Source organism: Stigmatopora nigra, chromosome 17, assembly GCF_051989575.1.
Source record: "Stigmatopora nigra isolate UIUO_SnigA chromosome 17, RoL_Snig_1.1, whole genome shotgun sequence".
Classification (NCBI taxonomy): Eukaryota; Metazoa; Chordata; class Actinopteri; order Syngnathiformes; family Syngnathidae; genus Stigmatopora; species Stigmatopora nigra.
The window spans coordinates 1,889,675-1,911,953 of NC_135524.1; the positions used below are offsets into that span (position 1 = coordinate 1,889,675).

At 42.7% G+C, this 22,279-nt stretch overlaps 6 protein-coding genes across 7 annotated transcripts; 1 reads left to right on the forward strand and 5 right to left on the reverse strand.

The window, feature by feature from the left end:
* Positions 1-253: 253 nt before the first annotated feature.
* Positions 254-4,122, reverse strand: tmem120b (transmembrane protein 120B). The gene is made up of 12 exons (XM_077736944.1): positions 3,886-4,122; positions 2,867-2,985; positions 2,682-2,792; positions 2,527-2,586; positions 2,340-2,435; positions 1,958-2,047; positions 1,826-1,891; positions 1,696-1,757; positions 1,530-1,622; positions 1,382-1,446; positions 1,246-1,314; positions 254-1,054 (listed from the first exon to the last, which is right to left on the reverse strand). Exons 1-12 carry the CDS (start codon positions 3,946-3,948, stop codon positions 938-940), a joined length of 1,011 nt encoding a protein of 336 aa, XP_077593070.1. The 5' UTR covers positions 3,949-4,122; the 3' UTR covers positions 254-937.
* Positions 4,108-5,756, forward strand: morn3 (MORN repeat containing 3). Its single transcript, XM_077736945.1, is given in 6 exon segments — positions 4,108-4,344; positions 4,550-4,695; positions 4,772-4,929; positions 5,031-5,240; positions 5,243-5,443; positions 5,571-5,756. Coding segments are annotated over 6 exon segments (852 nt in total). The 5' UTR covers positions 4,108-4,267; the 3' UTR covers positions 5,631-5,756.
* orai1b (ORAI calcium release-activated calcium modulator 1b) lies at positions 5,544-7,981 on the reverse strand. 2 transcript variants are annotated; one of them, XM_077736947.1, is made up of 3 exons: positions 7,839-7,981; positions 6,955-7,110; positions 5,544-6,827 (listed from the first exon to the last, which is right to left on the reverse strand). In XM_077736947.1, exons 2-3 carry the CDS (start codon positions 7,075-7,077, stop codon positions 6,273-6,275), a joined length of 678 nt encoding a protein of 225 aa, XP_077593073.1. In that variant the 5' UTR covers positions 7,078-7,110; positions 7,839-7,981; the 3' UTR covers positions 5,544-6,272. The 2 variants fall into 2 exon arrangements, with proteins under 2 accessions (XP_077593073.1, XP_077593072.1); XM_077736946.1 differs by lacking the exon at positions 7,839-7,981 and having other exon boundaries at positions 6,955-7,416.
* wdr41 (WD repeat domain 41) lies at positions 7,743-11,515 on the reverse strand. Its single transcript, XM_077736950.1, has 14 exons — positions 11,350-11,515; positions 11,148-11,234; positions 10,545-10,660; positions 9,895-9,943; positions 9,712-9,825; positions 9,573-9,635; positions 9,334-9,445; positions 9,192-9,254; positions 9,009-9,101; positions 8,751-8,941; positions 8,544-8,665; positions 8,386-8,471; positions 8,095-8,228; positions 7,743-8,018 (listed from the first exon to the last, which is right to left on the reverse strand). Exons 2-14 carry the CDS (start codon positions 11,193-11,195, stop codon positions 7,878-7,880), a joined length of 1,332 nt encoding a protein of 443 aa, XP_077593076.1. The 5' UTR covers positions 11,196-11,234; positions 11,350-11,515; the 3' UTR covers positions 7,743-7,877.
* Positions 11,516-13,023: 1,508 nt separating this feature from the next.
* LOC144210925 (homeobox protein orthopedia-like) lies at positions 13,024-17,779 on the reverse strand. Its single transcript, XM_077737889.1, has 3 exons — positions 17,496-17,779; positions 16,495-16,916; positions 13,024-14,048 (listed from the first exon to the last, which is right to left on the reverse strand). Exons 1-3 carry the CDS (start codon positions 17,569-17,571, stop codon positions 13,521-13,523), a joined length of 1,026 nt encoding a protein of 341 aa, XP_077594015.1. The 5' UTR covers positions 17,572-17,779; the 3' UTR covers positions 13,024-13,520.
* Positions 17,780-18,349: 570 nt separating this feature from the next.
* Positions 18,350-21,855, reverse strand: tbca (tubulin cofactor a). Its single transcript, XM_077737890.1, has 4 exons — positions 21,680-21,855; positions 19,655-19,760; positions 18,722-18,808; positions 18,350-18,649 (listed from the first exon to the last, which is right to left on the reverse strand). Exons 1-4 carry the CDS (start codon positions 21,730-21,732, stop codon positions 18,566-18,568), a joined length of 330 nt encoding a protein of 109 aa, XP_077594016.1. The 5' UTR covers positions 21,733-21,855; the 3' UTR covers positions 18,350-18,565.
* Positions 21,856-22,279: the final 424 nt, after the last annotated feature.

A 22,279-nucleotide genomic window follows, 5' to 3' on the forward strand; every position in this document is an offset into this window, starting at 1 on the left:
GGAAAGTTTCTCCACTCAAGAGGAAAAAAATGGCGGAGCGAACAAAATGTATGTTGTTGCCGTGGCTAGCGAGGGAAGATGTTACATTTTTGCTTTGTAAATAAATTATTTTGCTAATTTCATAAATGAAAAGCACTTTTTTATAGTAAATATAATACTTCCCTTTGACAACAGCGCCCTCTACTGTCTGCAAGCGCACATATGAAGGCACACATCAACTACAAGCTCATCTAAAAGACAAGAAAAAGACAAGTCAGGACGAGAAATTCATTCATTTTTCTTTGTTTTTGCTCATAATTAAGATTTCCCATCCCTCCCTTGTTCCCATTTACACTACTGACGCCATCTTGTGATTCCAAATGGTGCAACATTGTCAAAATTAAAAGACAAATACATGAAACGTGATGCGACATGTGCCCACAACGTGAAAGAGGGTGGAGTCCAAGAACCTTTTACACTGGCGACGTCTCTGACCGTCAAAGACAGCCAATAAGTTAAAAAAACAACAACAAAAACAACATTTAAACCCTCCTACCTACTTATTTCAGATACGAACCGTCATTCTATTCATTTTTTTGTGCTCTGCTACGAGGCAAAACCGGACGGAAGCGTAACTTAGTGGTTTGGCCGCCAAATAGCGTCCGAGAAACGACAAAATTCCGGCGTTCCAAAGGCTAAAGTGGAACCTTCTGGCGCGTACTTGCATAAGTTTCGATTAGTGCTCAACAAATAGTCTATCGTTTTTTTGTGTTTTTTTTTTTGTATGTACAGGATGGAGCAGCAAAGCGGACGTCGACCGGGACTTGAACCGTGGCGGAAACGGTTCGAAAAACCTGAGAGAAAGGGGGAGGGGCTTTATCTCCAGGAAAACGTCTGCACCGTCAATCCATCCGAGGGGGCGACTTCCCGAAAAGTATCCGATAAATGTGAGCGCGTCTCAGTTGTTTTTTTTCACAGTGTCCTGCTTGTTGTGCACCTTTTGGTGGACCACTTTTAACGTGGTCAGGAAATTACCCAAAAACAGGACCAGGAATGTAAGAGCCAGCATAAACACCTGAAAGACAAAAAAATTAAAAATTAAAAACATAAAAAAAAACAGGACTTATAGCGGTTTTACTGCCGTGAAATTTGGGCTAAACTAAACAGTAAGTCAGCCATTTTGGATTACATTTCCATTTTTTGTATAAAGCATTTTCCACATAGTGCTATTGAGAAATGAGCAAACATTTTTTTAAAAGAACTCACTTGCCACTCCTTGCAGTCTTGGCGCCCCGCCAATCGGAACAGGGTCACCGAATTATACAGTTGCCAAAACTGAAAGAGAATAAAGACCTTGGTGAGACCTTTGGACGCCACGCCGGACGGACGCTACGTGACTCACGTGGCCAAAAAAGAGGAATGGCAAAAGGAAGGTGAGGCCTCGCCACATCCACGACTGGAAACCCTCTGCGGAGAGGAACGGGCCGCTTTGCAAAACGCCGGACGGACGCTTTCCGCTCGCCTCGCCGCCCGCCATTGTCAGCACTCACCCACTGTGAGGTCCAGTTGGTTCCTCTCACCCAAAGCGCGCAGCCGGTATAAGCAGCCACTCTGATAGTAGTACTGGAGGAACTGCACAAAACCTGGCGGAGGATGACAGCGTCAGAGGCAAGGTTAGCAGTTAGCCGTTAGCGTGGGAAAAAAAGCTTGTCTCACTTTGGTAGATGGAGAAGGCCAGGAACTGACTTCGGAAGTGCTGATAAATGGGCCCCTCTGGCCTGAAAGCAAATGTATCCCATTTGAAGTGACGTTTGGACCGGCTGAAGAATGGTTACGGCGTACTCACCAAGTTAGCATGACGCCAGACAGAAAGGTGGACACGTAATGGTGAGACACCCACCAGCCTTTAATCCTGAAACATGAGACAAAAAGCGGACGTCGTCGCCACCAGGAAGAAGCGGGAAGGCTCAGCACTCACCTGGATCCGTTGGTCATGAGGATGCTTTCCCGTATCGTCAACGTGCAATAGTACCACACCAGCAAAAAGTTGAAAATTTCATCTGTCACGCTGTCATTCAAAGAGGAACAAAATGAAAATAGTATTGTAATGTCAATGAAACATTTTGAGACAGGAAGAATCATCAAGTTTTTAACCCCCTTTTAATTTCTGGGAGTATAAACAACTTTTGTTTTTCATTTCCACGACCTTTGTGAGGATAAGTGGCTGGGAACGTGAATCTTGCACTTATCTGGCAACCCGAAATGGAGGGGACTACTGAACTCTTAAGTTGCAGTACCGTTTTTGACCACCACCTGAAAGACGGCGCCTTCAAAATAAAAAAAATCAATAAAATACTCACCGATAATTGAGGAAAAAGAGGCACGTGATGGCCCCGAACATGAGGATGATGGTCATGTAAAGCTTGAACTTCTCATACTCGTCCTTGTAGGCGAACCTGCGTCAAATGGGGAAAATATATGGTCAATCTTTGATATGTACGTGTATATATATTTTTTAAAATCTAACGACTTAGAGACAGCTCGTACTTGGCCTGGTTGCTGAGGAGCGTCACGTTCACGTTGCCCAGGACTAAGTTCAAGTATAACCTAAGCAAAACACAAACAAAAAAAGATGAATGATGACATTTAAGTACCCATTAGAGGTCCAACTCCTTTTTTTTGTCCTCGGCAGAGGCACTGACCCGTTTTTCTTTGGTAAATAAGCTTCCATATCAAAGAAAACGTCCTCTTTCTCTTTGATTAGATTTTTAACCGCCGGTGGTATCTGTTTTCCGTCGCATTCCCGCGCGCACCTGACACCAAAAAAGCGGGTTGAAAATTTCGACGGGTTTTCAAACGGACCGGATCGGTCTGGCGCTTTTCTTACTTGCTCAATCCGGACTGAATATCCTTCAGGCATTTTCGTTGTTTGACGATGGCTCCGCTGCAGGTGGTCTGAAGATCGGTTAACTCCTCCAATTTCTGACGATAACGCTTGTGGAGTTCCTGGAATTATATAGAGAAAAAAAACTATCTTCACATCTGGATTCAAAGGTGCCATTGACAGCGATGAATGTCCAATTCCTTTGGAGGGAAGCCAAGATGGCGCTTTCCATATTAGTTTATATCCCTCAAAAAGCCTCTTATGACCCTCATAGGTGACCTCCTATTCATGTGAGGTCATTCAGAGGTCACATCCCGTTCAGTAACCCAAAATGAACTATAAATGCGAGAACATCAACAGGAAATGACCCAGAAATCCCCACCAAATCAACACTGTTTGAAAATCAACAGAAAATGACCCAAAATACCCCAAAATTAACTATAACGAAGTCATTCAATGAATACATATTAATATACTACCCCTAGAGATAATTAATGCTTTTCTATATCATGTGAAAATCATTACCGTGGGCCTTTTATCACAAATATCGTTAGCTAACCTGTATCAATATACTAAAATAGTGCCAATTAGCCTAGTGCATTGTTTTAATGACCAAGCTAACACTCCGCATTGTTTTGTTTGTTAGCATCCTTTCTAGCGTTTCTTGACGTAGAGCGTTGAATAAAACACAATTTATACCCGTAAAATGTGCTAATAGCACGTAAGTAAGACAAACCGTGAACTTATATTAGCCTAAGGTTCGCTTAATTACAGAAAACAGCGCACCGGCGTTTTGTTGTTGCTAATGACGTCCGTGAAGCAAACAAGCCCCCAAAATGGCGTTTTAAGACAGTTTCTCGATTAGAATTTGTTTCAAAGTTATTTGCAACGACAAGGAATAGTAAGAACCGGCCCGGACCAGTTGGAACTGTCAGTGTCAAGCACCACACTACGTCCCGACTTCATGAACCCCCGCCGGGCCGAATTAGCACGCTCTCTTCGGCTCGAGGAAAAAAAGTCACCTGTAATTGTTGAAATTCTTCATCAATTTCTTGCCACTCCGCCTGGAACTTGGCTATGGACATGGCTCTCGTGGTCCGCTGCGTGAAGAGAATGAGCAGCAAAGCGAAGGAGATAAAACAAAAAAAGGAATAAATAAAAACTCCACATCGAATGACTGTCTACTCAGGCGCGAATTCATTGGGTCGTTCAACGCGTGCGCACATCACCAGTCGTATGGCGCATGCGTACTTTGGCAATCAACACAAATGTCGCAGTCATTAAAAGAAAAAAACAACAATTGGATATACAATAGCCCTCTAAATAGACAATTCATTGTTTTTAAAATGAAAAATAAGAATAGTACTCAATTTAAACTTGCGCTTTAGTAAATAACCTGTTGCTATGAGACAAGGAATTGTGGGTGGACCCAAACAAGTTTGCAGAGATTTTGCAAAGGGAAAAAGATCAGTGCAATTGAGGTATACTTTTGAAATTATTATTGAATTAATTTACTTCCATTGACTGCAAGAGACGTCCCATTATTGGGATATAAAGACACGGTAATGTAAGAAGATTCTGCTAAAAACAGCAGTCCTAGTACATATCTTTCTTGACGAACGCCAAAACAATGTACTACTGTCCTAGCATGTATATATCATTATGACCTTTTCCACTTTTGGCTAGTATGCCATTCCTTAAAGCAACTTTTGGAACTCCGTCACGTTCATCTCAGCTGGAAGGTCAGTCAAAGAAATGTGGGGCACGCGCAACGGTTTTCTCCATCAACGGCGACCAATACACGGGCGAGTGGCTTGACAACAAAAAGCATGGTATGACATATGACTGAAAAAAAAAGTACTTATATACATGTAGAAAACAACAACACTAGTTGATCTCATATTCAAGGAAGGGGCACTCAGGTGTGGAAGAAGTCCGGGCATATCTACAACGGCGAGTGGAAGTCTGGAAATCGTGATGGATACGGCACTTTTAGTGTTCTTCAATGGGAAACCATGACATATGCAAAGAAGTATTGTGGCGAATGGAAAAATGGGATGAAACATGTATGTTTGTTCTTCTATTTAAACAAAAAAAAAACACATTTCAGTCAACTTGTGAATTCATATGGTTAAAATATGTCTTAAATGCGGTCTTATTTCTATAGGGTCACGGGATATACTTTTATAAAAGTAGTTCGGTATACGAGGGTCAATGGAGCGAGAATCAGCGAAGCGGTTGGGGAAGAATGCTTTTTCAAAATGGAGATGTCTACGAGGGAGAGTGGGCCAAGGATAAAGAGCATGGTTTTGGTATCCGGCGTTACGGTAATGCTACATTTACAGAATTGTGTCTCTGAGATTTAAAAACAACAACAATTGTTCGAATTAAAACTTTTGCTATATGTCTCAAGTCAACGGGAATCGGTACAAAGGTTCCTGGAGGGACGGCGCCAAAGACGGAAACGGGAAATTGTACTACAGCGACAAAGCGCAATGGTACGAAGGCTTCTGGGTGCGAGGGGAACCCAAATGTGGCATTCTGGAAGATTTGGGTGAACCAAAGTGTCCAATTCCACAGGTATTGTCCATTGAAAACAATGCTAATGCTAACAAATAATTCTCCATTAAAAAAAAAAGTAGGTTTATGTGTTGTAATAACAAGAAAAAATTCAGAAGACCGATATTTCCTTTCTTTGTTTCCTTAGAACAAGCTGACAGATATGCAAAAAGTTCTCCAGGATGCTAAGTTGGCTCATCACTATTAACATAGCTTTGGGTACTTTTAGCTCCATCCACAAATAACAGACATGAAATGAGTACTTCATTCCAGTAAGATTAACTGAAATAATACTGACACAAATGTTTAAATAAATGAATTTCCATTGAACAGCAGGAAAGAGACAAATGGGGAAAAATAGTTAATTCTTCACAGTTAAGACTTGTTTTCAAGTTTCATGTTTTGAAGAAAGATTTTGAAATGGTCATGTGACAACTCTCCTGGAGATAGATGTCATCTTTGGGTGAGTTGGCCATTAAGTCACGTGCTGTTAGATTTAGGGGAAAGTTGAGGGGATGTTTTGATGATTTGGGGGCAATTCCAGGTCACTTCTTGGTTTGAGGTCACTTTGTGCTTATTTTGAGACACTGTGCTGATATCAGGTCTCCTCCAGATGATTTGAGGCGGCTTTCCATTGGTTTTTGGGGGATTCCAGGTCAGTTTTTGAGGATTTGGGTTCATCAGCCCTTGATTTTTAAACATATCCAGGTCACTTTTGGATTATTTTGAGAGTTTCCTAAATCTTAGGCAAAATCTGACTGATTTGGGGTGACTTTCTGTTGGTTTTGGGGCAATTCCAGGTCACTTTTGGATGATTTTCAGACAATTCTAGGTCACCTGTCGCCAGTGGTTATGGGAAAGGCTCTCCGGGCGGATGCAAAACGGCCTCTCCTCGATTATCAAGCTGATTCTGCAACCGGGTGAGGTTAGAGAGCTCCTCCAGCTCCTGAAACTGCCTGTCCGTCTTGTGGCTGACCAGCGAGCGGTAGAAATGCACGGCAAAGACGATGAAAACCAGGCCGAAAGGAACCATGATGGACGTGGAGGTGATGGCGGCGGCCACCCCCGCTGACACCGTGCCGTTGCTGGACTTGCTGGGCTTGATGGGTAGGAACTTGACCCAGCAGAGGAGGACCACCTCGGCCAGGAAGAGGAGCGTTCCGATGACGGTGGAGAAGGCCCAGGCCAGCTCGATGTGCCGGTGCATGCGCTCGTGCGGCGACTCGCTCACCGAGTTGATGTTGTGCACGTTGCTGACCGCCTCGATGTTGGGGAGGATGCACGTGCTGACCATCAAGGCGAAAAGGTGCACGGCCACCAGGATGGTGGTGCACGCGCTGAAGGCGATCAGCAGGGCGGGTGGGTATCGGTAGCTGTTATCCAGCTGGACCTCCACCATGGCAACCTGAAACGGGGAGATGGAGAGCAAAATGGAGATGACAAGCACTGCTATGTTTCACAAAGGAGATGCTACTACACCCGTCAGGAAGAAAAGGGCATTGACTAACTGACTGAAAGTGACATTTAGTTACCATGGCGAATCCGGAGAGCAGAGCTGAAGTCCGGCTGGAGGCTTTGAGTTTGGCCCGGCTCAGATAAAGCTTCCTCCAGGAAAGAGCTTGCATGGAATGCTCGTTGATGCTCATGTTGCGCATCAAGTCCACTCGGCGCTCGCGTTCTTACGCTTTCTGGCGACAAAAAACGATAAGCATGCTTCTTAACAGTGTCTTCTTTTCAAGATTCGGTGTGAATATAAACTATACGACGAATGAGCGTCTTCCGTCTTGTTATGTGCCGCGTTGCGCTCGATGAACGCTACTCCGGAAGTCTTTGTCAACGCCGATGTTACAATAAGCCGGTCATAACTTGTTTTGTTTATTTTTAGAACTATTTTATGATTGGAAAATAAACGACAGTGTTTTTGTAAATGTGCAATTATATTTGGTTTTATTTTTCGCAAGCGTTTTAACATGGGTTAGCCTGTCATGTGAGTCCTTGTGCAACCAATGGAGAGCGTTTGGCGACTATCCCGGAAATGTGTCGTGTCCGTTACGCACGTCTAATTGTATTTTTAATTTGAAATGGTTTGCTATAAAACTGTTGGTTCAAGTTAGTATAAATGTAGGCCATAATTTCCTTTCCAATGAAATTTCAAATTGCGCACAGCAAAGCAATCTGTGGTAGTTGTAGCGAACGTCAACGTCGCCATATTGAATGGGGCAAAGTGAACGTCAACATGAAGCTGCGTTGTCTCGTAATTACGCTATTTTACTTGAGACATTTTGCACTTTCCGGTTAACAACGTACAGCTATAAAAGGGTTATTATCCTGTTGACGAACTTTATTAGAACACTATACAATTACACCGCCCCAAGAACAATTCTGGCATACTTTTAAAAAGGCATCTTTTTTTCACCTTGGCACGAATCAGGGAAAAGCAGTCCTCACTGGCCTATCACAGCCCTCCGTTCTCCTCCAATTTCTGAAAAAGCGCCAAGCTCCGCAGACGCGATTGCTTCTCGCCATTCTTCCAGAAAATTAGTTGGTGGTCTGCAGAACAGGTGAGCAGGCCTTTCTCTGGGAAGGCCAGAAACATCTAGGTCGCAATACCAAGCCAGTGAGTGAGTGGAACCCTTACTTTCGACGCCACGACGGGAGTCCGGTCGACAAACCTGAACGGCACCCGAGTGTCCAATCAGGTCGCCCGTCAGCTCCAGCGACCTTACGGGTGGCTGGTCCGACGTCTTCTTAGATGGGGCGCACGTCTGCTTGCCGGAGCGTCCCAAGGTCCACATCCCCAAGAACCCTGAAAACCAATAGATGCCATCAGTAATTGAGTGATGAACAACTGGGCCTGCGTGGGGTTTCTCCGGGTACTCTTGAGCTGAGCAATCACTTCAATGAAAAAAAAAGCCCCCCAAAATGGAAATATTTTGATAGAAAATGTTTAGGCGACGGCCAACCTGGCGAAGCGGGTTCTCCGGCCAATGGCAGCTCTTGAATCTCCCACATCCTGACGCTGCCATCTTCCGAACACGACACCAGCTCGCTGCGAGAAAAAAAAAACGCCACAAAACATCAGTGGGTTGGACACCAAACATGGGCGCCACATTCTTCCAACCTGTCCGATAGTAGCGCCGTGTGGAGGACGTCCGAGTCGTGGGCGTGCTTTCTGTACGCCACGGCCGCCCTGGTGGCCACGCTGAACACATACACGCCACTGCCCACCGCCACGGCCACCAGCTGAAGACAAAATATTGAAAAGAAAACTTTTTTGTGCCAAGTAAAAATTCAATCTTTTTTTTGTAGAAACATATGGAGGACCGACATTTCCGTTAGAGGACAGATGCTGAACGGACATCTCGCTAGGTCTGGACACGCCCACTTGGATGCGGGAGTTGGTGGTGGTGGTGGTCTCTGGCTCCTCCCACAGAATATGCTGATAGGCCAGCACCCCCCAGTCCAGCGCATCCCAGAGGATCAGCTCGCCGGCGTGGGAGCCGCTGGCGAAAACGGCGCCTGTCAAAGACGTACATTTTAGGCCCGGCTGGGCGTGGTCGGCGGGCGCGGCGTTTTGGGCGCCGACCGTTGACGTTGATCAGGGCGCGAACGTGATCTTGGTGGTCAGCGAGGCTGCGAATCTCCATGGCCAAGAGGGCGGATGTCAGTTTGTAGATAACTGAATAGTAAAAAAATACATTAAAAAAATAAAATATTTTTATCATATCTTATCATATTTTTGGGGAATTCAAATAAATAAGTGTCTTACCAATTTTTTTATCCACCGCCGCGGCCACGCAGTTATTGGGCAGCTCGATCAAGGCGCTGATCCCTGGCCAAAGGGAAAAAAAGAGCAAAACAATAGAATGCAGACTTCAAAAGGCCGCAGGGGGTGCCGTGGAGATGCTCGCCCGTGTCGCCGCTCTGCTCTTTGAGGCACTCCAGACGGAAGTCTTTACTCCACACGCACAGTTCTTGGCCGCCGGAAATCCAGGCGTTCAAATGTTCCAGCACCAGCAAACACTAAAAAAACAAAAGGGGGAATAGCATTAAGTTTAATTTATTTGATAAGGGCCAGCACATATTAATGAACATATTTATATAGAACTCCAAATAAGGATTGAATGGCATTTTTCTAGAAAGCATTTACCTTGACGGACGAGCGAAGGTCCAGGACGGTCTGCACTCGGTCACCGCTATCGGGATCCCACAGCTGGCGAGGTTAAAAAAGGTCAAGGATAGGGGAGAGAACCCACAGAAGAGAAACATCGGGGCTCGGGCCAGGATACGCTGACGCTGCGATCCGACGAGGCGGTGACCAGGCGGAGGTCGCGGCAACGGAAGACGGCCACGGCCGTGATTTGCCGGGCGTGACCGCGGAGCTCCCTCTCCCGCTCGCCCGTCTGAAAACATTTGGATGTGGTAAAGACCCTTCTCTTTTTTTAAATGAAGCCAAAATGGCTGCCTCTCACCTCCACATTCCAGATGAGAACCAGGCCGTCGTCCCCGGCCGACGCACACCTGGAAAAGTCAAAAAAAAAAACACATGGTGAAGATAAAAAAATCTTCATTGATTGTTTAGGAGGAAAAAAAATCAAAGCTAACTGGTGTCAAAGTGGCGGCCCGCGGGCCAAATCCGGCCCGCCGTATCATTTTGTGTGGTCCGAGTACGTGAATCATGAGTGTCAAATTTTAGTTTTAGGATCAAGTTCTAATGAACATTATAGATGTATATTCCATTTCCTGATTTATTTCCCCCTGTACATCAATAATTGTCATTTTTTTTATCCATTTTTTTCTTTGGGTGTTTATTTTTAGGTCAAAATGTTTCCATTTTAAATGTAAAAGGAATGATTATAAAAATGCTAACATGTAATGAATGCACTGCCAACCCTCCCAGTCAAATGAATTAGACGTGCGAGTTGAGAAGCTATATATATTGATACACTATGTCACAGCGGCCGGCGTATGACAATGACAAGAGGGATAATGCTGCTGCTGATGGTGTTCTTGTCATGCTCTGCTACTTCTCTGCAGGCTGAGTTTCTCCTGTCATTCAACAGTGTATGGAGTGGGGTGGCAAAAGGGGGGGCGGGTATTCTGGGGAGGGGGGCTCTTTTACCTGTAGTCATCAATCTGCACCAGAAATCGAACAATGTCAAAATGTCCTTTCAGCACCTGCAGCTCAGTGAAGCAGTTTTTGGGCTGTTCCTCACCAATGCGCAACACCCCGCTTTTCTGCAGATGTAAGAGAGAAGAGGGGTAAAAAAAATAAAAAATACATAAAGTGCCACTTTGAGCTTCATCATTCAAATGCTTTTTTTTGAAGGATTAAATGAGTTATAACCTTCCTGCCTGAAAAAAAAATAGCATTTTAACCAACCCCTCATCATTTTTAAGTGAGTATTTTTGGTATTTAAAAACAATACAATAGGAAAAAAAAAATATCACATTTTGGGTCATGTAAGACACAATATACACATTTAGATTGGACAGCAGGTCTCAGTTATAATTGTATATATTTACATACATCTTGTATGCACTTTTTATTAAAATTATCGTTTAATAATAAGTTTGGCCTTGAAAAATGGTTGTATTAGTAGAGATTAATAGAGGTGCTAACAAGAAAAAAAACTTATCAATTAGGTAATGGACCAACCATTATTTTATTATATTATTATTTTTTTTAAATAATCATCCACAGCCCCTCATGTGTGATGCTCACCTCCACGGAGCTTTGTGCATCACGACCACCAAAAATCCACCGAAGCATGACGTGTTTTAGCGAAGGTCATTTGTTAGAAGGACATCACTGCGGAGACAACAACAAAAAAACAATAAATACACAAAAAAGATCAGGACATGTTATTATTATTAGCCAGGGAGCTTTGCTAACATGATGCTAGCTTCCAGGGTCTTAACCTTACCTGTCCCGTGTACGCTGTAATTACTATAATTTGCTTTTTGAAATATTGTGTTTATCGCAGGAGTTATCTTATGAAAAGGAGAAGTGGGCTCGACCGTCGAAGACCGACAAAAAACAAATACTTGTGACTGACTACGGAACCCTGCGATGGACAATGTTGCACACGTGCGAAGGGATATGATACACATTGCAATTTGGCTGAATATACCAGTGCTGTAGTTCTCCTTGTGAGCAGTAGATGACACTGCGTTCCAATCATATACTACACAGTTAAAGGGCTAACGTAGCAATACATTTAGTTTCTACTTGTAATTTTTTTCTTTACTTTTAAGAAAATAAAATATAGACCGTATTTGACACCAAAACACATGAAATAGACTCGCGTACACTTTTTGAGGAGTCGAATTTAGAACAAAGACCTTTGGCGTACATATAACTCGGTTCGGTGGACGTTGTCACCGGATTTTACTAGCATTTGACTTCGACATGACAACTAGATAACGTACATGTTGCGCGCCGTTTCGCTTCGCCTATCAACTTAGCTCACTGCCATTTGACATGACTATTCGCCTTGTGTTTCACTCAACTTTTTTGAGATAGTATGTGCTGACAACTTACCTGTCTTTTCCCTTGTCGGCACCCATTTGAAGTGACCGCCATTTTAGCTAGCTTCTCGCTTGACTTATCTGTCAACAGCCTTCAGAAAAGTTGCTATTTTAGCGAGCTTCTCATCCGAGGACAGGCCGTCAAACGCTTCCCAGAGCTTCTGTGTCTTTGAAAAAGTCTTCCTGTGGAAAACAGCTGTCCTATACATGTACATTTATTTGTGACTATTCTTCTTCGGTGCCGTTATGTGAATGAGTTCGATGTAAATTAAAATGGGTCCTCCATGTGAGTTTTGCTGCTCACTGATTGGCCCAAATCAAAGGAGCCAATCAGAGAGAAGTCACTAGGTCAATCAACTAAAGGCCAATAACATGTTTAAACTAGATGTCTGGTGCTCGGCGGAAACTAACGGATTTGGGCGTCTTTTGTCGGCCATTTTGTGTCGCTAAAGCATAACATTATGGTGAATTTTGAAATAGTTCTGGACTATGTTGTACGGGTTTTTTTTAAACAGTTTGGTCCGTTTTCAGAGAAAATCATTCTATTACATTCTTAAGAAAGAAGTCATATCCACAGTTTGGAAAACAGTCAAGAATTCTGTGGGTTTAGCGTATTTTAATTGTGAAAACGCCAAAGAAGAACTTTGGCCGAAGATGCTTGCCATTAATGTCATTTTTTTTCTAGTCTAATAAACACACGAGATGCAAATGACAAGACATCAAATAATTTAACCACAAGGGTGACAAAACACATTCAATGAAATTAGCTTTAGCAAAAGAGTAGTCGCACAGCCGAAATTAACATAACCAATGGCCGAGATAAAATACTGGCTGGATGTGATTAATTTAGTTCCATTTTTATTGGAATCCTTTATACGTGGAACCAATAAAAACATATCAATAAGACCAACGGAAGAAATGGCCGCGCCAGTGAAGAAAAGTCATCATTAACATCGGGACATCGAGTATCACAAACAAAAACCAAAAACACCCTATGTACATTTTACAACAAATTCCTTTGTTAATGAAAAGACAGCAAGTGTGTGCAAAGCAGTCACCCCTTTCTTTCATCCTCTTCTTCTTCTTCTTCTTCTTCTCTTCAATTCCATCCTGTCCAAAGTTGACTTTCCAGTCGAGAAGATCATTCAAATCAAATGAAAATCATAAAAGCGCCGTGCCAAAACCATTCCTTTTTGGAAAATACAAATAAATACTGATTTTTGTTGTTGTTGTTGTTTTGTTCACCAACAATTGTGTGTGACCGGACGTTTGATCGCCGGTCTTTTGGTGACAGAGTTTACTGTTAAAACGAGCTCTCAAAATTATATTCATGAGAGTTTAATATCTAAATGTCTACTGTTTTCAACAGTACTTAGATATTAAACTCTCTCTCATGGATATAAATTTGAGAACTGGTTTCAACAGTAAACTCGCTGTCACCATTTGACCGGCGACCAAACGTCCGACCACCCAAATTGTGTTTTCATGAGTGGAAACATGGAACGGCGACGTAGGAAAACGCGCCAAAGTGTTCGACTTCCCCGACAAAACGTCACCTAGAGCTTCCTTAGGTGAAGCTCATGGACACCGTGTGCTCCAGAGCCTTGCGGCGGAGCGAGGCGATGCTCGTGCCCCGCCACACGTCAGTGTCCGGCGGGGAGCCGCACAGCTGCGGCGAGCCGCCCACGTTGGCCGAGGGCACCATGCCGGGGAATGGGGCCTGGTAGAGGTGGGACTGGAGCCCGCCGCCGCCCCCGCCGTTGTTGCCGGACATGTTGGACAGCCCCATGGAGCCGGGCGGCGGGGGAGGCTGTAGGCCGCACTGGGAGTGGGACAGCGACTGGGCCATGGACGACTGGCGGCCCCCCAAGGCCGGGGGGAGCTGCAACTGGGACATGTTGGCGGGGCCCCAGCGCCCGTCGTTGGCGTGGAAAGAGCACAGGCCGTCGCCCATGGCCGCCGCCGCTGCTGCCGCCGCCGCCGAGGTGAACTGCTGCAGGCCGTGGTGGGTCGGCAGCAGCGTGCCGGGGGCACGGAAAACGTTGGTGCTCTTCTTGCGCTTCTTCCACTTGGCTCGGCGGTTCTGGAACCAAACCTGGACACAAAGGATTTTCAAGTTACGGGTTCATAATGGCCTTAATAACCATGTAAAGTCATTTTTTAAATTAAAATGATCTTACTCTACATAGTCAATATCACAAGAGCTGAATTATGAAGAAAACAAAACAGTATTTACATTTCTATAATTGGTTTAATCAAAAATGTCCTAAAAAAATCAATATTACAAATACACGATCATAAAACATCCACGTATTGACGTAGATGGGAGCATTTTTAACAAAGTGTTTCAGTAGTTTACCTGCAAGCGCCTGGGTTATCTCATTCTAATTCAGTAATAACATCTCAGTATTACAACAGTGTAAACGAACAAAAAAGTAGGGTAATAATAATAAATTAACAGCGTGGGAACATGTGCAGACCTTTATCGAGCCAATTAGGAGCTTCTCATGGCAAATCACCAGCTAAAAATGTCACAAAATAATTGATAATGATGAGCCGGCTTAATGTACACTCACATTTAGGAGAGAAGTGTATAAAAACGGCTCGTTTACTTGGACACAACGATAAGTATTTTGTTGTATAAATGGCATTTCCCCTTCCCACAATGCGAGGCACGTTCCCTTAGCATGAGGTCCATTCATATTAATGAGGCTTAATTTGTAATAAGAATTCGTATGTGGTCGATAGGGAAGATTCGTTTTGAAATAAAACGGGTGGGTCGTTTTATCTTCCTATTTAATTTAATGGTTAGCATAAGCTACACAGTTAGCTTCGAAGTAAGTTAATAAACCAAGGAGACATTTCAACGGAATAAAGGCGCTGCCCTAACAAATAAACATTTTACGTGGTTTACTTAAATAGTACATATTCCTGAGTGTATATTCATAGAGACTCACCATTAATTACCGAAAAACGAATTGCACATTGGGCAATTGTTGTTTGAATATGTCGTAGACGTGGTCCTTGTTTGAGTTTCAACAAAGCACTTTCGTCAATTTTTAATACTCTTTATTAAAGATATGGCTTGTAATTTTACCAGGGTGTATTTTTCCTTGCCCTTTAATATATTTTGTATTGAGTTGTAATTTACTACCGACATTTAATGAGCTATAACGTAGAGAAAGTCACTTTAAAAATAAACGCGAATTGTTTAAGAAGTGTAAAAGAATCAAAAAGCCGAACGGAAGTAGTCATTGTTTTTACGGTTTGTGCACACAAAGTGCGTCACATTTCCAATAATAAGAAATGTCTTTAATTTTCACGTACAAAATAAATAGGCCACCTTTCCAAAGAGAATTCCAGAAATAGAGTAAATGAATGACCATATTTCACAACGATGTAGAAGAAAAAAACGAAATATTGTATCGCGTTAATGCTGAGGAAAAGCACCGGTGACAAATGTTGATGATGTTATTTCCCGACTCGTCACATGATAAATGAGAATATTTACGTGAGGAAGCGAGCGAGGAAAAACATCTCCATTTCTAATACTTCAAGATAGAAAATTGTACCCTTAAGAAAAATATAGCAATAGAAATAGAACCAAAAATGTGGCTGCTTTACTCGATTTAATTTTATGCAAATTATAATGGCTGAATTCCCCATAAAGCCATAATAATAATAAGAGGAGCAATAATGATGATTATGATAGTGATGCTGATGGTTATTATCGGGTTGTTACATATTTCACACGCGACAGAAAGTCTTTACTTTGCCCTTTTCAAATGATTTGGAAAAAATATATTTATGTAACAGTATTTCTATGTTTACCATTAAACAAAATGATATTAAAAATAGTCGATAGGTAAATGATTAATTGTGATACAGGCACACGAATTAGATTGTTCTAAACAAAGAATATGACGTGTGTATTTATATATTTAGTTATTCACACATAAAATAAATATATTGTTATTGCAGCTGCTACGTTTTATTTTTTAAGTGATACCAATTTATACATTATAAACAAATTCATCAACGTTTTTGAGTCATTCTTAATATCCAATTTTCACATTTAGGTCCTATTGAAGACCAAAAAAATAGCATTGATCACAATATTACATATAAAGGCGTTATCATTTTTGTTATGTCTTAAAAAGGTCACAATGTGCAATTTATATAGCACATTTTCGAACACTTTGGTTCCAATACAAAAAAATGCATAAAGTTCACTATTTTATATTGTCTTGTTTCAATTTATAGTGTCAGGAATAAAATATTGTAGAATTTGTACTCGTATAACACAAATATGACCCATTTTAATGGCTCAAATCGACGGCGAAAGACATCTAATCATGATGTTGTTTTTTTAAATCATATAACTGAAACTACTGAAATCCAGCTATTTTTATCTCTTTGGACTGGTGGCCATCGCAATTGGACGTCAATTTGAGCGCGACGTCTGCATTCAGAAGCAAAATAAGAATGATTGCAAGCCTATTTTTTGTTATTTTGTACGCACAAGACGGTGGTCGGTATACCTGAACTCTTGACTCGGTGAGGCCGATCCTGAGGGCGAGCTCCTCCCGCATAAAGATGTCCGGGTAGTGCGTCTTGGCGAAGCTCCTCTCCAGCTCGTTGAGTTGCGCCGGCGTGAAGCGTGTCCGATGCCGCTTCTGTTTCTGGGCCTGCTGCTGCTGCTGATTCGGAGGATTCTGCTGAGCTCGGATGTTCTGCTTGTCCTGCTCCTTGATCACCTGAGCCGGGTTGCCACTGGCGTTGGCTGCAGCGGCGGCTGCAGCGACTCCCGGGCCGGTTCCCACCACGGACGAGGCCATGTCCTCGGAGGGGAGCATGGTGCTCCCCTCGACGCCGTCTGAATGTCCCGGTTCCGGTCCACCGGCGCCCAGTCTGCACTTTAAAGCCTCGCGGTGGCCCAGCAGCTCGGCCGCGTCCTTCATCCCTAAATGCGTACGTTGATTTTTATTTGAAAAGATGGACGACAAGTCATCCTTTTTTTGGCCCCCCCTCCACTAATTGCAGAATCAGATAATGGTATTCACGGGAATTTGGGAGAAAATGATGATGATATCGATTTAAAAAAAGCTATTATATATTTATTTTTTATAATTTATTATAATACATATTTTGACTTTAAAAATATCATAATAACTATATTTAGCAGTTTTCTTTGTCCATTATTTGTAGAGATTATGCGTTGACTAACCAAAACAGTCCATCAAAATTATAAATTCAGGTAAATACAAGCTCAAATTAAGCAAAAGCATTTAAAAAATGGATGTACAGATGTCATTATTCAATATAATTAATCGGTGGAAATTGACTTGGAAAAAAATAATGTCCTCGTCCAAGGCCTTTTAATACTGATCACCCCCTCTCAATTCCACTATAGTTCAAACAAATTACGCCTTAATATAATCAAAATAATTGCTTTCCTAACGAATTAGCCTGGCTAAACACACAATGACAGTTTAAACCGACACCGTGAACGTGTGTGTGTGTGTGTTTGCGCAGAACTTACAGCAGAGTTGAAGCGCCGAGTTGGGCGAGGACAACTCACCCAGCCGAGCGTCCAGGAGGTCGGCGTGCGATAGCATGGCGTCCTCGCCGAGGCCCCCCCTCCCCCGAAAAAAAAAGAAAAAAAGTAAGAAAAATAGCCGTCTATGCCTATTTAGGAAATCTCACTGGAGCTAAATGAAAGCAAATTCGCTGTGCCCTTAAAAAAGATGGGCTGCTTGCATTTTAATGCACGCGCCACTGGAAGGGAGGGGCCTTCGCAGCGTGTGTGAGACGCCCGAAGACGACAGCCAATCAGAGCAGAGGTAACACCGAGGGCCACTCCCACAGCACCGCTACATTTGTTTTGCAGGACGGCCAAAGTAAACAAAATGTGAGTGATTAAAGTCGTAGTAATAATAGGAGAATAAAGTGTTACTATGTCGTTGTTGTATTTCTGCTCAATTCCCAAAGTCCAATGAAAAAATGATAAATAGAAAATACATTTTAAAATTTCATATTTAAACCTAGTTTAGACGTTTTTTTCCAAAATAAAACTTTCAACTAGTGTAGTTTCGTTTAAACACTCTACATTACCCCTAGGTGTAGGCCATTGTGTGTCATTGCGCCCTGCGATTGGCCGGAGAGGCATTCAAGATGTCCGGGATAAGCTCCGGCACCCCTCGAGTGAGTAAAAACTGTAAGAAAAAGTCATGAGTGAACAAAAGACAGACACGGATTTGTTCAAGTCAGTCTGCGCTGTGTTGACGACGTCATGTAAACAACATAATCATTTGACAACCTAAGAAAAGAAAACAAGATGGCTGCAAAAAATAGCAATAGAACCCCAACCACTCCACCTCCCCATCCCATCCATGGGCCCCTAAAAAAAGGAATGAATGTTAAACTTGGGTTCAAAAATGACAACACAGACATCATCCCACCTCATGATTTACACATACGGGACGAGATGTCTTAAGGCGGAGTAGGCAGCGTGTCAAAGTGGCGGCCATCTTAAGACAGGCAATAATCGCAGCGGCGGTCATTCACTCAACTCGTGCGTGCGTAAGACACCAAGCCCAAAACAGACGGCATCTACGGGGCCTCCGACGGAACGGAATCCAAAATACTTTTGGCTTCGTGGTACTCGGCGCTCTCGGATAATTCCTCCTCGGCTTCCTGCCAACAAAAGCTTGTTTTTAAAGGCTCCCTGAAGCTCCTCCCCCTTTGCCGCCTGGTTGACCAACTCACCAGTAACTGCTCCAGGTCGGCCTTTGCCACGGTCATGCGACGGCGGCTATCCGGGATCATCATGATGGTCTCCTGCAAACTGGCCGTCTGAAAAACAACAACATTTGCATCCAGTCATCTTTTTTCAAACCAATTCTAATTAGCTTAGCATTCATGCTAATTTCCACCAGCCCGCTACTTGTATAACGCATTCCACGTTAGACCAAAATAAAAAGAATTGTTTGGTCAAACCTATTCCAATCAAATAAATACATAACAACAATAACAAAAAAAAAATCCTAATCCTTGTTTTTGTTATGACTTTTTGGAGCGATTCGGGCGGACGCCACCAGTTAAGGCCAACGTCACCCGGGCTAAGCGTCATGGAGAAAAGTCACGGTGCCCTCTGGCCGCGCTGGAATGATCCCATCAGCGGGCGGAGTAAAAAGATGACACTTATCCACGTATCGATTCTACGCACACAGAGCAAATAAAGAAAGAATGAAATAAATAAATAAAGGCCAAAAGCTCTAATCCATCCTGCCTGAGCCGCATCATCTCCAAGCATCATCCATCTGGCCTAGCCAAATCGCCATTAACGGCAGCCAAGCGTGGCGCCGCTCGGCCCCCCGACCGCCGCCGCGCCCTGAATGAGCAAACAAAACACGCACACGCCCGGAATTTTAATGTCCTGGCCGTTTCAGGGATAAAAACTCAGGGAATTGGTCAAAAAGAAAGAAAGAAAAGAAGCATTTGAAAGCCACTTGAGACACTGCCAGATTGCTAAAAGGCGTGCATAGAAATATATATATTAGGGATGTCCCAATCATATAATACTTGTACTATACATATGGATCATTTTGTGACTTTTCAACTCATTTCCCGGTATACCAAGTGATCTGCTCAAAATTGGACATCTCTCGCCGTCCATGATAGTTGAGTCATTTGACTTACGTGCTGCTTGATGAGGTAATTGTCGGCCGCTTCTGCCTTGAGCTGCTCGATTTTCTCCTCCTGCTTCTTGGCCTCGGCCTTGTACGAAGCCTCCTCCTTGATCAGCCTGTGTGCAAAATATGAATTTTTTAAAAAATGTAGAAAAATGACCAAAAAAACTACTAAATTTGCTCAATTTTTTTTTGGTTGAAACAAAGCTACTTTTAATCATTCACGAGAATTGATGGTCACTTTGGCCTCTAATTTGGAGCAAGTCAGCCAGCAAATGAGCCTCTTTTCCTTGATTGTTAGTGAAAACAGAGGCAGGCCACGTTGATCCATTTGGATTATTTATCAATTACCACGGCGGGCAACGCAAATCCATCGGCTAACGGCGCCTGGAACATTTGCCCATGCTAACGATTCCCCGGCTTTGGAAGTGGCGGGCCAAACTGGAAATCATTTGAATAAACGTGAAGGACAGTTTAATAACACCATGTCCGCGCCTCCCCTTTTTCCCAGCGCTGATGTTAATTCCTTATTTCTCTCAGAGTCGACGCGCCGGGGGTCGCCGCCGCCGCCTAAATAGACCTGCCACCTCGGGCTTAATGGAAAAGGCAGCTCGCTGGAAAATAGGGGTACAGAGAAAAAAAAAGGGAATTAAAGCCGGGCTGATATTCCGTCGCCGTCTCAAGACCGAGGGTATTTTTGAGACGGCACGTCTAGGGCGCTGGGGAATGCTGTGACAAAGGCAAATGACTTTTGTCGTTTTATTAAGGGCAAATAGAGCCCAAAAATAAAATTTAATAAATAGAAAAATGATGGTGGTAAGAAATAGGCCATTTGTGGACAGGAATCGTGCATGTTAACAAGTTTTAGGGCTAGGATTCTTTTCTAAATTTGTATTTGATTAAATTTAACAACAAAAATTGTGTTTAAAAATATTTTCAATAAAAAAGAACTTTTTTTATTTGGAAACATTTGTATAGGGATTTGAATTGGAAACAAGAAAATATTATCCAATATATAAACAATATTTAAATGATGTTAAATAGTTTCAAATATTCCATTCATGGAAAAAAATGATTTTTTGAAAAATAGATTACAGCAGTATATGTCAGTTATAAATTAAGGGGGAGGGGGGAGTAAATATTGCTGTAAAGTGGTTCCTCCCTTATACTACAGGTGAATGCAAAGGTGACATTGGCCACGTTCCCCCCATCACTCCACGGGCGCACGCTTTCCTCATCCAATGGTAATCGATAGCGCATTACGGGCCAGGAGCTCATTTTCCAGCCGATCTGCCATATTTTCCTATTTGCGACAGTCAATTAAGCCGTGAAGAAAATATAGACGTGGGAGTTGGCTAGCTAGCTAGCTAGCTGCAAATAAACAATAAGACACAATATTTACTTTACGTTAATAGGAATTAGTAATCTCTTATTTAGTAATACCTCTTTTTAAAAACGTTTTTGCCTGCCATTGACAGCACTAGAAGTCCAATGAGCTGGGATAGGGAAGAGGCAATAAACATTAATCATTCATTGGCTGCCATTGACGGTCATAAACGTCCAATCCAGTAGAATTGAGTGTCAACAGATAAGTCATGATTCTGTACATAACATGAACACGTTATTAAATATAAAGGTATGAGCAAGAGCCAAATTGTCAAATAGGTACTAATAATATGTTGTAAACGATTTAATTAATGACATTTTTCGTCACAATAGATGGAGATGTAGCTTGTCGTTAGCAGCAGAAGGGCTGACTAGTAAACACTTGGCACGTCGGGTGACTAAGAAAACGATACTAGCGATAGCATAATACTTAGCAAGCATAACTACATGACAGAATAAGAATTATTATTATAGGGCAACAGCGGGTCAGGTTATCACATTATCCGAAGGTAGGCCTTGCTAAAAACACCGGAGTCGCGTGTCGGCTGACGCCGGAATGGCGTCATGACGTCGGGTTGTTATGCCACCGGGTGCGGCTAAACTAAGTACCCCCGCAGTCCCAAATTTGAGCGTCTTTAAGTCAACTTACCGCTTCAATACGCCGGTTTTGATCTTAATTTGTCGTATTCTTGGGTCAGTCATTGCTCCGGTTGGTGAAGTTTATTGGATAGATGTTCTTGCGCGTGTTCGCTAGCCAAACTAGCAGATAGCCGGAGATATTGTGCAGTCACGACCAATGGATGGCAGAGCAATCGACCACAGTAGGAGCGATGTCATAAATCTAAATACTAACTGCGGAACGACAGCTATAATATGACCGCTATTACCATTACGCGATATGAAAGATGCTGCTCTTTAATTTGACTGACGTTTATAGCTCGAGGTGATATATTTCACGGTGTACAGGTATATTTTCTGGGTGGCAAAATCAGGAACATGAATAAATCATTTGACCAAAGAAGTGCCATTAAAAAAAACAATAACAATAACAGGGAAAATGGCTTAAGATGCGTTTCAGATTCATGCAAATGTAGTTTATCGTTGCTCGCTTTGTATTTTCTACGACCGCATTTAGACAACTGTGTACTTTAATTGTAGCTTTTTAAAAAGGCAATTTATAAGCTTTATTTAAGTTAAAAAATGTCTCTATTGCCAAGTTTGATATAACAGTAATGAAGTTGGAAATCCC